The sequence below is a fragment of the Toxorhynchites rutilus genome, chromosome 1 (assembly GCF_029784135.1).
Source record: "Toxorhynchites rutilus septentrionalis strain SRP chromosome 1, ASM2978413v1, whole genome shotgun sequence".
In the NCBI taxonomy this organism is placed as follows: domain Eukaryota; kingdom Metazoa; phylum Arthropoda; class Insecta; order Diptera; family Culicidae; genus Toxorhynchites; species Toxorhynchites rutilus.
Window position 1 is genome coordinate 25,150,722 of NC_073744.1, and position 18,131 is coordinate 25,168,852.

At 38.2% G+C, this 18,131-nt stretch overlaps 1 protein-coding gene and 1 long non-coding RNA gene across 17 annotated transcripts in view; one reads left to right on the plus strand and one right to left on the minus strand.

Moving 5' to 3' along the window:
* Nucleotides 1-18,131, plus strand: part of LOC129776923 (peripheral plasma membrane protein CASK) — an 858,562-nt gene that overhangs the window by 117,124 nt on the left and 723,307 nt on the right. For all 15 annotated transcript variants that reach the window (XM_055782870.1, XM_055782878.1, XM_055782933.1 and 12 more), the window contains exon 2: nucleotides 6,709-6,821. In XM_055782870.1, coding sequence (XP_055638845.1) covers nucleotides 6,709-6,821 — 113 coding nt within the window. The remainder of the gene's footprint in view (nucleotides 1-6,708; nucleotides 6,822-18,131) is intronic.
* LOC129777010 (uncharacterized) lies at nucleotides 4,526-5,522 on the minus strand. Of its 2 annotated transcripts, XR_008743192.1 has the most exons (4): nucleotides 5,389-5,522; nucleotides 5,216-5,314; nucleotides 4,899-5,126; nucleotides 4,526-4,848 (listed from the first exon to the last, which is right to left on the minus strand). It is a non-coding gene; the product is annotated as an uncharacterized LOC129777010 (long non-coding RNA). The 2 variants fall into 2 exon arrangements; XR_008743191.1 differs by having other exon boundaries at nucleotides 4,526-5,126.

The window sequence follows — 18,131 nt, forward strand, 5'->3', positions numbered from 1 at the left end:
CAATAATGTGAAAACTGTAACTGTATCTTTATATATGGTCGGTGTTAAGTCAGACCGGACCATGTGACATTATTATGAATTCGAGAAAAACGAGTTTAAAGTTTGGTGCTATAAGGGGTTTTCATTGAGCGTTCAAAACAATTTCAATAAATTATTCCTGCTGTGCGCTTGATTTTCCAGATCTGATTAATGTGGAATGTAGCTTACAAAATACTTAACCTAATGTAATCAATAACTCAAAAATTTCTATTTTGCGACTTGGTCCGCACTGACTTAACACCGACCATATAAAAGAGAGTTTTTCCCACGTCTCATCGTCCATATATTTTGTGAGTTCATCTTCACCCAAATTAGAATGATAGAGTACTTTGGAAAATATTTGAGATGATTAGAAAAGTTCGAAAAAAATACTATGTACATCTTTTTATATAAGAGAGAGTTTTTCCCACGTACGTATAACTCATCATTACGGGAGAACGGCTGATCAGATCTACGGCGTCCATTTATTTTGTGAATTATCTTCACCCAAATTAGAATGATAGAGTAGTTTGGAAAATATTTGAGATGATCTGAAAAAATCTAAAAAATTGACTATGCATATCTTTATTTATAAGAAGGATATTTAAAATAAAAAGGTACGCTTATGCCATCATTTAGATCAATTTTACAGATCTGAACGATAAAATACAAACTCTCCTGAAACATATTCGTTATTTTTACCAACCAAAATATTCTCTAGAAATACATTATATGGCAGAACAACGTTTGCTGGGTCAGCTAGTTCTATATGAAATTTTCCCATCTTTCAAAGGGAATCAGCGGAAAATTTTGATTTGAATTTAGATTAAGGCAAACAGAGCCTGAAACAGGGAAAAAGCTCAATTATTCTGCCATTGTTGGAATTCGAACATATGCGTAGAAGAATTTTTTTCATTAAATATGATCTTCTATCATCTTTTGAAAAAATTCGGATTTTTATATGAGAAAGGTATTTTATGACTTTAAGGGGATGAATCCAAAATTTAATTCTTCTTTTATATTCGAAAATATATGTATAAAAACAAATTATTTTTTTTGTTGACTCCATTATATACAGGATTCGATTATATACAGTCAAAAGAAATCAGAGCCTGTATATAATTGCGTCCTCCCTGTATTGAGATCGCGGCTATTTAAGTTATCATGATCTGACATGTGTTGAGTATACCCTTTCGAAACCTCTAAAGCAGCAGTCAGTTTAATTATTTAATTTCATTTTCTACTTTACCAAACAACATGCTCGATATCATGATATTCTAGACCACAATTACCTAAATAGTTAGTAGCAAGACCTACACGGTGAAAAATTGCATTGACCACGAATTGATTTAACAATACCTGAACATCGAACTAATAAAATCTCTATCAATGTATCACCTTTCGAGCCAGGCTCACGTCAAATATTTAGGGAGAATAGAGTAAACCCATCCAAGATCATTCCAAGATTATTCCTTCATGTGTTCAGCCAACAGATAAATGTCTATAACCGTCAAATGGAGAATAATTCATAACACGCATCGATTCACAATGTGAGCTAACGCCCGAATTGTAGGCAAAAAGCTGACTCATTGCGTTGTGGGGGAAGCCAAGTGGCTAGTGACATCGAAATAATATACTCATTTTAATTATCAAATTGTTTGCTTTTGCTACTATATTCACTATTCGTGTTTTAAACAAAAAAAAAGTAGAAGGGTCTGAGCCTAGGGGCACGGACGGAAGTTTGACGTATGACTGTGATTGTTCAGAACAGTTGTTTTTTTTAATGTAATTCTTTTTATTGTTCGGAAATCTGTTAGTTTAACCCTTTTGAAAATCCAAATAGTAGCCCTAGCTTCTGGCAGGAAGTTCAACTGTCTAACTGAAAACGATTAACGAATATCAGTGTGACACATAACGGGGGGGGAATGATATATGAAGTATGTGTGGATCGGTAAACGAAAAAATATATATCATCATTGATTGCATTGAATATGAAGTTTATAGGGAAGAAACAAAAAACAAGTTGAAAATATTTACGATTTCGTGATATTTTGAGGTGAAATGCACATGAAATCAAGAAGTTGCTTTATTTTCAATGGATAGCTATGGTATTGTGATTTCTTTCCATTGTCTTATTCTTATTATTAGTCTTATTCTAAGGCATCGGCAAGGCATTTTCGGTGAAATAATATTCGTTTACAGACTATCACAATCGAGTTGTATTGGTTCTACTGCTCAATCTATCATAGAAGAAATTGAGTCATTGAGAATTATGAATATGAGTCATGAAGATTATTAATATTTCATTTCGTTTCATTTGCGATTTGATGCGATGTAATGCCGATCTCAATAAGTCCTCACATGATAATCGCTGCCATCCTCCTAGTATTGGTATAATTTTTCGCTGTACAACTGCCCATGTTGCCGCAGCCCAAATGAGACTCGCTTAAAAGTATCATGTATCAATAACAGATGTCATCTTCAATTTGAAGTATAGCTTTTGCTGTTTTGCAATCCAGTTAGCGAGTAATATTCGATAATTGTATTGATGTTCCGGTCCAATTAACATACGATCACTGTATGGGTGACACTTTCCTCGTTGCTTTGATGAAATCTTGTATTAATTGTATTTGAGTGATGTATGAAATCTTGCATCTGATTGTCCAACATGTTGAAAAAGGTCTTGCTTTTTTTTTGATAGAACGAATTATTGAGCACAATTTTACGTTGCACACAACATTCATAAAAAGTTGAAAGAAAGAATGCATAATACATTATTTACCTTCGCATCCGTTCGCACAACATATCTCCTTTACTTGTTAAATTGGTCACTAGTTTTATTATTTTCACTGTTGATGTCTCAGGCGAAAAAAAAGCTGGATAAATTTGCCGTCTAATGGTATGTATTATAACATATATCGTAAGAACGATTCAGCGTAATATGCATTTGAAAACTCTTAGTAAACGTTACATTTTTCGTAGAGTGACCCCCCTATATAGAAATCAAAGACGTAGTCCTACGTCAAAAATGCCCGAAAAAATCGATTTCCTGTCTTGTGGGATACAACATAACATATACTGCAAGAACGATTTTGCGTAATATGCGTTTGAAATCCTTTAATGAATTGTTACATGACTCATTTTAAATTCCGTCGAGTGACCCCCTATATAGAAATCAAAGACGTAGTCAATAAAACAACAAAAATGTACCGGCTCGGCAGCAACTTTACGTTCATGCACGACAATGATCCCAAGCATAAGTCAAGACTTGTGACCGGTCATTTGGAGGAAAAAGACATCAATGTACTGGACCATCCGCCCCAAAGCACAGACTTAAACCCAATCGAGCATCTGTGGGATTAAATTGAACGAGCTGTTCAGCAGGAGGAGATTTCAAACAGAAAGCAAGCATGGGAAACTATTCTAAACAAGTCAATTCTTTGTATTTCTAACTGGATAAAAAAACAATGAAAAATCTCTTTTGTCCGAAATCTTTCTTTGTCCGATGAATTTTGCACGTTAATTTGTGAATTCCCTGTTGTTTTTGTTTTATTATTTCTTATTTTTTTGAAATGAGACATGAGATCATCAACTGTGTAATGTAAACCTGAAGAATGATTCATTAAGGGGGTATTCTAGTGTAGAGACACGAATTTCGGACTTTTTTCGAGCTCCGTATAAATAAAACAAAGACTATTTTTACGATTCATTATATCATTATCATTAAAACAAAAATTGAACGAAGAAAAAATATTCGTGATTAAAATGGTTACAAGCTGATAAAGTGAGAAGGTTCAAAAAAAAGTTGTGCCATGGCGTACACGATTCCAGCCCTTCTGGTTATCTGAAATAAACAAATCTAACAGATTCTGAATCAGTAAAGATGCCGTTATCACATGAACCTCGGACAAGTCAAAAACGTTTTTTCTTACGTTTGTAACCCGCGACGCTGTGAAAGCGTGCGAGCCAGTCGCTACCGGGGCTTTTTCGTAGATAAGCGGCTGGCTTAAGCGCCACTCCCGCGAAGAGGAGACCAGCCGCCGTGTTTGCTGTCGTTGCCCGGCTTTGAGACACCCAACACCTGAGGGCGGGTTTGTCCTTTTGTCGCTAAACCCGGTTTGTTCCGCGACTGTTGGCTGCGCTCCAAAGAGAGACCCGCGACACCGTTTGTCCGCGTTCCGAATCTAAAGCAATAGAAATTCACTCCGGTGGTTCTCAATGAACACCGTTTATTCTGAAATTATCATCACTGGATCTACTCAATGATGATCTCCCACCCACCTTGAACCAGCTTCAGAATGGGAAGCGGGGGTTGAAGATTTCCGTAACAGAAAGGAGTCCCAACCCAGGACTCGTGTGACCTCACTACACAATTAATCGTATTGACGGGTTTTAGGCTACACCGCAAAGCCAGTAAATATGCAGAACTTTCCTAAACAAACTTTAACGACATTTATTTTATCAAACGAAACTCGATTTAATCAATTACATACATTTTTCCCCATAACAAACTCATGTATATATTCAAACAGCATTCAACTACAGACGATATAATTTTATACAAACATGATTATTTCAACAACCTTAATTTAAACATATACATATTTTTATTTTATTTTCCCTCGGGTTTCGAACATCGGACCCTGAGGTTCGGAACTGCGCATTTCCTATCTACACTACGTTTGCACCTCGACCAAGCGTTCTTCTATACCGATGGGCATGTGCTCACCATCGATATCGGATCATCCAGAACACGCTTCAACTTAGTGTGGCTTTTGTTTCGTGTGGCATTCGTTAGTTTTGTGTGGTTTTTCTGTCTCTATTTATTCCCTACATGCGCATGTATTAGTTACGGAAATAAATAGATTTGTACTCACGACCTAGGATTTACGTGGTTCTGCTTTACCGTCGTTCGCTGCAGACGATGAACGGGACAATGAATCTCGAGTCCACACACGGACGAGTGATGGCTCCGTGCTGCGTACCCTGTGATGATTTCCTTTCTTGCGCGAGTGCCGTTTTGCGTAAGCGCTCCGCGCGGCCACCAGAATTGACGAGTGTGGCGGCAAAATTCCGGACCTCGTACGTGGGGTCAGTAGCGGTACTCCCTAAACGTTAACAGCAGAAACGAAACACCACACAAATGCCACATATATTACAAACTTAGTCATGCCACATGCCACGTGTTTGATCTTACCTCCAATTTAATTTGCTGGTGCACTGGAGAGTATCTATCCCTTTCAGCGTAACAATGATACACTGATACACTTATGCTAATCACGCTAATCTAATCACACTAATGAAAATAACGGAAAAAAAGGAAAAACTTTGAAAAATACTAACTGCGATGCACTAAACTCCGTCTATTACCTTCAATCTTTTACTACGCGGTACACAATTACTGACCGCTTCTGCCTTCTTCCACTGACAAAGTCGGAATGGGCGACCACACTTTTCGATCCTCAGATCAGCCAGATATTCAATGGAACCGGAACTACGCAATTGTTAACGATGTTAGCAATTCCGTAGTCGTTCTGTGCTTGGATTTGTCCCGCTTTCAAACGTTCGCGGGCAATTGTCTTTTCATCTCCCGAGCGCAGTTTAAGTCGAGTCGCTGGCCGGTTTTAGGTTTCCAAGAACAAGAAAACCCGCCGAAAGACTCTTTCCACTTGGGGGAAAAAAACAGAAAATGAAAAAAAAGTCTACGAGGCATGTGTTGGTGCTCTGCGTCCTGGCTAAATTGAGCCGCCGAGTTACACCTGGCACTCAATATGGTCAGCCGCCCAAATCGAAAATGGGAACGGCACTCGCATTGCCATGCATCTCATTCTACACAGAGAAAGACACTCAGAAGCACACACCGCTGTTGATTCTGAGCTGAAGAAAATAGTACGAGGGGTTCTCCAAAGTAATTTGTGGTACATGCTACACGTTTCTCGATTTTTTTTTAAAATGGTAAAATTTAAAAAATATTATTTTTCAGAGGTTCATGCGATAGAGAGATGCATACTGATTGTATTCATATATATTCGACATAAATCGGTTCGGTAGAACTTGAGTAGAACGCGTTTGAAGTTCATTGTTATGGCCGTACGAGGTTAAATACAGCATCACTAAAATGGCTCTAACTCGGTAAATAATGGGAATTTCGATAAGTCCTTTCTAGGGTATATTCTTGAATGCATAAACTACAGAAAAATGAAGGAAAAATTTTTTGATTTTTTTTAAATTTCTAGACTAGAATACTGCCTTAAATAAACAAAAAAAATGTGAAATTGACCGCTCGAAAAGTTGAATACTTGAGTTTTTTTCCCCTGAAAATTTTTGCTGCAATGACACGAACATTCGATCATTTTTGCACCACAGTGTATAATGAAATTATTTCCTGAATAGCTGAACTGACTCAATTGTAACATAAACTTACCGTAAGTAGCATGGATCCATGCACCCGTGCACTCATTTGAATTTATTTCCCAAACAATCCGACGGAACAGTCAAGGAAAACACAAACAGCAAACTTTTCCTGCAAGTAAACTAGACAAAACCCAGCTGATTCCTGGGTGCTTGTGTTGCGCACTTTTAACATCATGAGAACAACATTCACCGTGGTTGTACCCCGACGACACCCTCGTTACATTTCGGTCATGGTCATGAACTAATTTGTTTTCCTTTCTGTACGTTTCCTTCCAGGGGTCCCTTCTCGATCGTTCGCCGGTGCATTCATCGGGAATCGAACCAGCAGTTTGCGGTGAAAATCGTCGACGTCGCCAAATTCACCGCCAGTCCCGGCCTCAGTACATCCGGTAAGTGTGTCACGTTGTTTTTTTTTGTCGTTTTTGGTGAATGTTATTCACGAATCATCATAACTCGTTACTCTTCTGGTTGAAAATCTGCTGTGAGGGGCAGAACTGTTGCCAAGTTTATCCTCTAATTGAATCTGGCATTCATGGCAACGCCATCTGAACTCGAGGGGGGTTCGGGAGAATCAATGGGTGTTTTGATTTAGGAAACATTCTTCCACTCATGTTGATTGTTCGCTTTTTTCGTGACACTCAAAGCCATGATCCTGGTGAAACTATTTCCAATCAGCATTTGACTTGCTGACAGCCGTATCAGAGGAAGCTGCCATCCCCGAAAGCGCCTTGGTTGGTGATCAATTTCACCCGGAAAGTATTGGGGGGAAGCTTGGGAGAGCATGTAGATGTGGCTGAAACGAATCGCTCATCCATATGCATGAGCACTTCCACTGTCGTCTCCCACAGATGACTTCCTCGCTTATCTGTCTGCAGCTTCCGAGCGCAGAACGAAGAAGATTCCATCCATGGTGTGCCGCTGCTGTTGCTGCGCTTGCAAATTTCCCGCCGCACTAGGTTCTCGTCAGATTTTCCAACAAATCCCGCTGATGTTAATGAAGGGGGGGGGGGGCGGTAATGCTGAAACGACAAATAGATGAGCACCATCGGCACTACATCTTGCACACAGAGAGTGTGTCGTTTGCGAGATCGGAATCCGAAATATCGCCAAGACAATGTGCTCGTTGGAAAATGTTTCAATTTCTCCGCAGCTCCGCAGCTGTTCGAACTGAATGATTTGTGAGAATTTCGAAAGTTCAAATCAATTCGAACGCTATGAGAAAACTTTTTCGTTCCAATTGAGCAACTTTCAATCATCATCGGGTGCCTGACGAATTCGCGGAAAATCTCGCTGTATGAGCCGGGTTTTTAGCGATGACTTTTCGGTACTAATTACGTGCCGTAGCCCGGGAGAGATTTTTTTTCCAAAAAAAAACTTTCGCATGCCAACCGAAAGCCGGACCGCTGTTTTTGTGTCGGTAATCTCGAAAACTTTTACACCCTCATCAAAGTCTATGTGTTGTGCGGGGGGGAGGTCTTTTGTTCCTGTGATTCGGTCCCGATTTTTTTGGGCTCTCCGGCTCGTTATTAGAATTCCTTCCCCCCAACGCATCGGGTACCCTTTTTTTCGCTTTCGTGAATATTCTATTCGAAATTTGTAATCGGGTTTTATTATCGGAATTTAAATAAATTGAGCCCCCCGCGTGAAACGATAATGTTTGGTCGAGTGACTGTGGGCGGTAGATAAACGATTATGGTACCTTGAGGAATTGCCCCATAATGGATGCGAATTTCATTGCGCCCCACCCCACTCCGAGGAAGTACTCCTTTGGGGGGATGCTAATCGAGAGGAATTTGAATATTGCGTAGACTGTTTCGTTCCTTCTAAGTGAAATTATTAAACACATTTTGATTGCACGAGAAGGCGGCCCGAAAATAAAAATTGCCACAACTTGGGGTATATTTTTTATCACTCGTCACGAGACGGTCCAAATGTTCCAGGAAAGATTTTGCCTTCACGATGGAGCATTTGATGCGTCATTTTTCTTGAGAGCTGATTGAGGTCACGAATCTAAGTATCCTGCCTACATTGTATTTCAAGTGGCAAGTTCAAGTTCTCAACATATGGATTAGTGCAATTCGGATATTCTTTATGGAAAAATACTCAGGAAAATTTCATATTCCATATTACGTTGTTTCATAATTCAGCCATTCCATGCCAAACCGATGTAGAGGTTAGATTTTCATCAAAAGTGGTATTTTTTTCCTTTATCGCAAAACATTAGACCCGTGGGTAATGAGAGGGCTGACTCATTGGCAACGGTAGGTGCAATTGAAGGCGATATTTATCAGCGTCAAATCGTCTTCAATGAATTTTATTCTTAAGTCCGTAAAAATACCCTCGCTAACTGGCAACGTAAGTGGAACGAAGATGAATTGGGCCGGTGGCTTCACTCGATTATCCCTAAGGTTAGCCTCAAACCATGGTTCAAAAGTCTGGACTTGAGTCGGGACTTTATTGGCACCTTCTCTCGACTCATGTCCAATCACTGTTCGTTAGACGCGCTACTCTTTCGTTTTAATCTTGCCGATAGCAATATCTGTGCTTGTGGCCAAGGTTACCACGACATCGAACACGTTGTTTTGTAGTGCGAGGTGTATCTTGTTGCCAGATCGAATTTAGAGAACTCTCTTCGGGCCAGAGGAACGCAGCCCAATGTGTCGGTGAGAGATGTGTTGGCTCGGTTAGACCTTGATTACATATCCCAAATATATGTCTTCCTAAAAGTTATCGATCTTCGTGTCTGATTGTCCTTATATCCTTATATTCTCCTTTTCCTTCGCGAGAAATCAAATCCCTTCTTACTAACAACAGAATAAGGTGAAATGTAAATACATATTAGATATGAGATAGGCTTAAGAATTGAGTGTGATGTTTCTATATACTTCTAACAATACAGATAGGAGTTTGGCTCCTTTAAACTTATGTAAATGAGCCTGTAAAAATAAACGATTCAATGAAAAAAAATAGACCCGTATTTTTTTTTATTAGGGTGCCCATTTCCATTTTAGGGTGGTCCGAAAAATGATTTCTTCCCTTCTATCCAAAAACGATTTTTTATTCGTTTTTTATGCATATATTTTTCGTTTTGAGAATATAAAAGAATAATTTTTGATTCATCCCCTTAAAGTCAGAAAACACCTTTCTCACATGGAAAAAAAAAAATTAATCCAGAATCCCTCAGGAGGTGATAGACGATCATATTTGATGGAAAAAAATCCTTCTACGTATGTGTTAGAATCTCAACAATGATAGAGTTATGAAACTTTTTTTTGTATCGGACTCTGTTGCCTCAAACCGGCTCTACATTAAAAAGTACGCTACGGAAGACGATTCTGTTGCTTCCATTTGAAAGATGAGAAATTTAAGTACAGGATAAAGTAGTGGAACATCTAAATGAGTGGATTAAAATAACATTTTGGAAGTGAAAACTTAAAAGTTAGTAATTTTTAATGTGTTATTATTGATTTTATCCTAAAAACTCATATTAAGCTTGATTGTTTTTATCAATCAAATTAAAACTCTCAAACCGCTCTACCATTTGTTCTTTGACACCCAACTTCTATATTTCCTAATTTCGCTGCAATATTGATATAAACAATTCCTGGTGAAAATTCAAGCAAAATCTTCAAAAATCACGATTACACCACCGTACATATCATAGCCACTTTAATTCCACCTTAACGGTGAAAGGTTACTTTTTTTTCTTGAAATAAGTCATATTTGAAATTTGAATTTTTTTTTAAAACTGTGTATAATCGAGTCCAAAATTGTATGTAATCGAATCACATATAATCGAGTCTGTATATAATCGAATCCGACCTGTATCATAATGATATCATCATTAATCGTTCAATGTCTATCTCTCGATATTTCGTTCTTACTTTTCTTTTTTTATCTTTCTCTCTTTCTTTAATCTTTTCTATCTTTCTATCTTCTTTTTATGCCAATTAAAGGTTGAGCACGTAGAAACCCGTAGACGAGAATCTTGCTGAGTTGTAAAGATGCGTTCTATTTTCAATGTCTGTCTTTCGATCTTTCGTTTCTACTTTCTTTCTTTCTTTCTTCCAGTTCGCTTTCTTTCTTTACTTCCTTCTTTCTTTTCTGTTTTATTTCTCTCGTCCTTTCATCTTTTCTATTTTTCTTTCAAGCATTCAATGCCTTCCTTTCCTTCCTTCTTTTCTTTCATTCTCTCTTTTTTTTCTTCCTTCTTTGCTTATTCTTTCCTTCGTTCGTTTTGTCTTTCTTCCTTTCTTTCTTTTTTGTGTAATATCCTTTCTCCTTCTTATGCCGATTAAAGGTTGAACACATAAGAATTCGGATACGAGAATCTTGCTGAGTTTCAAAGATGCGTCTTATTTTCTATCGTTCAATGTCTATCTTTCTATCGATTGGCATGGAAACAGGATCTCTCGTTTTTTTTATTCGTTCTTTTTGTCTTTCTTCATTTCATTCTGCAATGCTATTTCTCCTTCTATGATTTCAATTTTTACTTCTTAGATAAACTAAGTAGGAACACAAGAACGTTCTTGTGTGATTGACTACTCAAGACAAATAATGGTACCGGACGCGAAAGTCTTGTTTTATTGAGGTTTAATGCATTTTATGCGTGCTCTCACTTGTTTGGCTGCCAAATTCCTTGTTCGTTCGACCACTGTTCAGTGGCAGGTTGTCAAGTCCGGCCAGAAAAGGCAACTGCTTCACGAAACACGATAATCTCTTTCGTAGGAACTTCTCCTCCTGGTTCCAGAAGTAACGAAAGTTTTGCTTTCAAGTCGACTACTGCATATTGTTTGCCAGGCAAGGATTAAGGAGGGGGGTCTTCGTAGCCACTTGGTTACGCGTTCGCTTACTAAGCGATCGATCGTGAGTTCAAACTCAGGGCCCTCAATTGACCATCTTTGTGTTGTTATAGAATAACTACGTCCACGCAACCATCATCAGCTATGGAGATCGATCCACGGTGGAACAAAGATTGATTCATCCATACAACTGCTCTGCTCTGCAAGAAACATCGGTCTGCTGTTCTATAAATAACCCAACAATGATCAATATCAACTGTCTCCGCTGTTCGGTCTGCTTGGAACAATGGAAGAACAGATAGAATACCCTTACGCCTAAATGGCTACTACAGTGTAATTTAGCATAATGTAATGGAACAGAAAACACAACGCCTAAATGGCTACTACTTCTACTGTGTAATTTACAATTTATAGAAACATAAACATATGTACATGTACACGATAAAAACCCGGCTCTGTTACAGATAAAATGCTAATGAGCCTGATAAATAAATAAATGGGATAAAAAAATTAGTGGGTTATATCTATGATATAACCGCAAGGTTCACGTGGAACTACCTTAGCTTAGCAATCATTCGTTTGTATTGATTAAATTCTTGATTGAATGAAACAGTTTCCAAATTCAATTGAGTTCAATATATTTGCTCTGTGAGTGAAAAAAATGAACAAATGCCGTGTAAAGTCAATTCATTTATTGTGATTGATTGTTCTTCGTTACAAGTAAATTTAATGACGGACCTTTTACGTTTGGTATGATGACTAGAACAAAATATATGTACGGAAGAATTATTAAACGTTTGATGAACCAGTCTAAGGCTGAAAATCTTTCCAATAAAGACAAAAAAAAAATTATCAAACGATTATTTTATTTTACATTTCCCTCTGAAGTTTACATCCCAAAAGTGTACATACTTCTCGAATCTCGAATTTGCTTGAAACTGGGAAGTTCATTCGCTTCTAGTGGCTGCACGATTTTCCCAGGTTCCTAAGTTTAGAAGATCATGTTAGGACAGACATATTCCACTCTGCACAAAGGCAAGCGAGGACAAAAGTACTCGCAGTTTGCATTTATTTGCAGAGCCGATTTCCCCAGAAACCTCGGTTTTGAAGTCTGTGTTAGGGAAACACATTTCAATCGGAACAAAAATACCCCCGATTTGTATGAATTCGCAATGCCGATTTCCCCACGCTTCATGGATTTGAAGTCTGTGTTAGGGAAACACATTCCAGTCGGAACAAAAATACCCCCGACTTGCATGAATTTGAAATACCGATTTCTCCAGGCACCTTGGTTTAGAAATCTCTATTAGGGAACACATTTCGGTGGGAACAAAAGCTCCCCCTACTTTCGTGTGTTCTTTTTCTTCTTTTTGGCTTTAAGAGGGTTTAAACTTTTCAGTTCACTCGCCTCTAGGCTCTTTCGTGTGCTTGCAATGCCGATTTCGCTGCTTGGTTTTAAAGTCTGTGTTAGGGAACATTTTTCGATGAGAACAAAAGTCCCCCTACTTTCATGTATTTGCAATGCCGATTTTCCCAAGGCTGCTTGGTTTTGATGGCTGTGTTAGGGAAACCGTAAATCGGGCCAATCAAAACGATGCAGTTAGGGCGTTTAGATAACGCCTAATATTTTACAGTTATTCAATTGTTTATCTAATGAAAAACAACATTGTGTTAGTTGCGATAGATGCGTAGAAATATTCCCTATCAAGTGATGCAAACATCTCTCCTATCCAGTACGAAATGTTCGAGCTATAAGCATTCGAAATCTTTCATTTTTTCCTGCATGTTCTGTGTTTAGGTTTTCATTTTACCCTCCATATATTCCGGTTAGACTTAGTCCCACGTCAAAAAAAAAAGGATTAAGGTATAGATTTCTTCCCGGGTATTTGATTGGAAACAGCTAGTAAGTGCGTTTTGTCGTTCATAGCCATCATTAGTTTCCTGTAAATTCTGCTTTGTATTCCTATTCGGCGCCATCTGGGCCTTAATACTTCTCAATCCAGACCTCTTCTTCAATTTTTAGACGCAGTGTTACAAAACATGTGTGTTTTTCGCCGCTTCCCTCGTTGACAGCTTCTTCGGCATATGAATGTTATATACAACTAGCTGACCCGGCAAACTTCGTCCCACCCGAAATTTGTTTTTTGTTATCAATACCTTCAAACATTCACGTTTTCTTACGTTTGAGCAAGTTCATGGGTCCAATCACAGAACTGTTCATTGATTGAACCCATTGAATTTACCTTTTACTATAAAATTTGTAGTATTTCTAACAAAATTCATCATTATAATATTAGATTATTTTCAGACAAAATTCTCGTTCAAGATTTTTGAACCACTTACAAATAACATGTTTCTCCGTTACATGGAATAAATATTTTATACAGAAAATATGATAGAATAAGGACAGGCCTAAATCGGACAATTCCTTCCTCGAGTTCTGCTCTCATCAACACATTCGGCGATACTTTTTTACTACATCGTGCGTAGAACATATGGGAATTCAATTTTCCAAATTTTCCCTTGTTGCTTCAGAGTTTTCCGAAAATTTGCAATTGTCATGTTTGGTTGGAATATTTTTGGTTGAAATACGTGTAATAGTTTTATGGGACCCTCTCTCCATTCCAGAGGAGGGAAAGGTGTCATACCATCATAGAAACATTTCTCATATCCAAAAACCCTCACATCCCAGATTGTGCTTGATTAGTTCTCGAGTTGTGCAGAAGTTTGTGTTTATGTGCCCCCTATAATTTGTGTTTCATTTGTATGGCAGCCCTCCCCTTAGAGAGGGGAGTGGAGTGTTTAACCACCATAGAAACATTTATTGTACCCTAAAACTTCCATATGCCTAATTTGGTTCCATTTGCTTGATTAGTTCTCAAGTTATGCAGAAATTTGTGTTTCATTTCTATGACAGCACCTCCCCCCTCACCCAAAAAAGATGGGAGGAGTGTTGAACCCCTTTAAAAGTGTTTCTTGCCCCCTAAAACCTCCACATGTCGAATTTGGTTCAGTTTTCTTGAATTATGCAGAAATGTATTGCTTCGTTTCTATGGCAGTGAGACCCGTATTTTTTTATTTTTTTGGTTAGGGTGACCATCTCCAGATGATCGATATATCAAATTAAAGCCAATGCGCTAGTCTTGTTTAAAAAAAATATTACACTCTGAATAAAAATGGATTTTGTTTTTGTAATTATTGATTATATTTGTTTTTATGGCTTACATCGTTTCGGGACCACGGGCGCCATATTTTTTTATATTTTTTCCTGAAAGCTGAGGTTTTTTCACATAATGTATCCGAATACCAGAGAGGTGTTATTTTTCGTTTTTAAGTTATGATTTCTCAAAGTAAACATGTTTTCAGTTTACGTTCAACATTTCTATGCGACTAGACTGGATGTATGTGATTATAATCCAATTAATTGGCAAATGTGTTTTTTTTTTTCAAAAAAAGCTAGCTAGTAGGCTTTAATTTGATATGTCGATCATCTGTTCAAAAGTAATAAATTTTTGAAGAAAGTCATGTTTAGGAAAAAAGGGGAAAATTATTCTTTGAACCATCGGCCAAACTTGAAAAATCATAACTTGAAAACAAAAAAAAACGCTTCCCTGGTTACGAGATATGTTGTGCGAAAAATCCTCAGCTTTCCAAAAAAATAAAAAAAAACTATAGCGCCTTTGGTCCCTAGACCATGAAAACAATAAAAAATGGATACAATCAATAATAGCGATACCAGAATTCAAATTTTTTGCAGGTATAGTATTTTTTTTAAAAATTACCAGGTAATTGGGTTTAATTTGATATGTCGATCATCTGAATCGGTCTAGTAGTTCAAAAGTTATGAATTTTTGAAAAAAAGTCATTTTTGGCAAAAATGCGAAAAAATGGTTTTTTTAGACCACCCTAAAATGGAAATGGGCACCCTAACAAAAAAATAAAAAAATACGGGTTTCATAATTTGCGATAAAGAATAAAACTACCACTTTTGACGAAAATCCTAGAACCACTATATCAGTTTGGCATGGAATGGCTGTATACACCATGGGTTTTGGAAATTTTTGCTGGATTTTTTTGTAAACAAACGATTTTATGTTGGTAATCGATGTCTACTGTTATTCTGCTTTAAAGACAATGTGTTTAATGTGTCCGAGTTTTTTCGTACTTAACCCTCTACCGCCCAAGTTTTTTATTTATCTGAACAAACCTACACCACTTTTATCTCAAATTTCCGACTTTCAACATAAAGTACTCCTAGCAGATAGCTGCCAGCATAAAAACAATGTGTATGTGTGATAGATGAAAATATTATAAAGACGTTCTTGTGGGGGTGAACATTGAAAATAATGTCTGAATAATTTGAAGAGAGATTTCGCGAAGCCCGTCTAAAGGCGGGCTTGGGCTGTAGAGTAAAGTGACCAGACGTCCCGCGTTACGCGGGACAGTCCCGCATTTCAACAAAATGTCCCGCGTAAGATTACGTCCCGCGAAACGTCCCGCATTTGGCAAAAGGAACGAAAATGTCCCGCGATATCAATATATTGCATTATTACAATTTGATCATGTTGATTTTCTTAAAAAATAAACCTCAAAATAAAACTTTTATTTGGCAGACTGTTCAAGAGTGCCTCCAATGCATTCAACGATTAATACGTTGAGCTGGTTTCATCGCACCGATAGTGGACTTTTTGTTCAGAGAGTGTTAACTGGGAACGACACAAACAAAATTGGAATATGATTTTCATAAAAGTTCCCTATTGATCCGCACGGACCAACGTGAGTCAGACGAAAAGTTCATCTTTGGTCCCCTAGCTCGGTCAGGGCTTAACGTGTCAAATAAACCGGAAGAACTAGTGTATACTGGACAGGAAAAGGGAGGGTTTTTTTTCAGTTCATTTATTTGTAAGGCTCAGTCACATAAGCTTTGCGGAGCCGCCAATTCAAGATTTGTTTATACAAAATTTCAACTTAAATTTATGTTTAGTAGGTTTCGACCATTTACTCGCGGTTTACTCGAGGTTAGAGGGGCAAGAATTTTTGTGGGACGGGTCAGGTTAGGAATATGGATAGGAGGTATCATTGTTTCAACCGAGGGTTGTCGCACGCACTGTAGCATTGTGCATAATGACCAGCGATAGCATCTGATGTTCGACTAGCTGTCGAAGGTGGGCGAGGGTGAGATGAGGGGAAGAGGCAGAGTTCTTTGATGAAGTATCGCAAATGAAGCGCCGAGCGGCCTCACGGAAGTTGGTCGGAACCTCAATCATGGCCAATGAAAAGATGTATGTTGACGTGTTCTTTCACCTTTCCGTGTCTTTGGCAGTCAGCTATCTCCCCATTTTGGCCATTCGCCCGAAAATTTTCTATCGGTCGCAACTGGGGGATGTTGGGAAGGTTGGCGGTCTTCGCGACAATATTTATCTCCAGCCGATCCATTATCCATTCTCCAGTGATCTTTTGGCATAATGGGCAGATCCCAGATTCGGCATGAATACCACATCACCTTCGCAACTTTCGGCAAGCACTTCGTACTTCGTTCGGACATTCCCTTTTCGTCTATCAGAGAAGGACCTTCTTCGAGAACTTGATGTCCCCTGCCATTCGTTGAATTCTAGCATCAAGTACGTCTCGTCTTCCATTATGAGCACGAAAAGAAGTTTTTCACTTCTTTCGCCGGAAAGAAGTTTTTCACCAGCACCTGAAGCTACTCCTTCTGGGTGATTGCCTGCTGCTCAGATACGGCCGGTCTCGTCTGACGCTCCGCATAAGAATGTCCATTTTGGCCAGATTCTCATTAACCGTTTGGCCGGTTGCTTCGATCTCCCGGATTAATGAGCGACAGGGAGAGGATGTTGTAAATACCAGATCGGCTATATCTGGCGGACACAAAGTGCCTCAAGATGTCTAACTCCTTTGCTATGGGGTGGATTTGGAAGTATGAAAAAATCATCAAGTTGCTTGACAGTGCTGCTGCTACGAATCAACAGCCTTGAATCATTTTTATTGTAGGCTTAATAAACGTAATATTTAAGCAAAATTTGTTCCAATAAATATTTTTTTGTAGTTTTTTTTTGTCATCCAAAAATAGTCCATTTTTAATGGATACGTTAACACTAAAATCGATGAAAAATGGACTGGAATTTTTGAGCATACCATTCGGTAATTTGAAGAAAATTGTGGAATGTTAATCATGCTTGCTAGGCTTAAATGCCCTGACTGAGCGAGTGATTTTCAGTAATCCACGGAAAAATCACAACTGAGTGACGATACTCAAAAAGAAATAATACAGATCAGGTTTAATTGCAAGGACACATGTTAAGAGTCTCACGAATAAATGAGATTCGCTAAACTATGGTTTATTTTCACATAACGTTTTGTTTTTTGTGTCCCGCGTTAGACCTCTGACCATCTGGTCACTTTACTGTAGAGGGTTTATTTTAACCCCCCTGTATTTCATCCCACCTTGCTTATATCACCCGTCAGCCATCACCGGACTATTTCTATATAATTAAAAACGATAAAGGTGTTCGTTCCTTGTGATTTAACTAGAGAAGGAAGCAACAGATTTGAACAGTCAATTAAAGGTTTTTGGCGTTTTAGTCTGCATCCGGTTTATATGCCAAAAAGTAATTATATACCACGAATATATATCACGTACAGAAAAATCATTTCTGTGGGAACTTGAGTATACGAAATTATTTTAATGAAAATATCAATTGGGGGTGGGACTTCACCGGGTCAACTAGTTTTATATGAATTTGACCGTATACCTGTGTTTCGGCCTACCAAACCGATACCTTCAGTAATTCTCTTTAAATAATTGAATTATCTCTCCGAGATTCCTCAAACCGATCGACCATCGACACCCAACCATCACCCTCGGACAAACCAACAAAA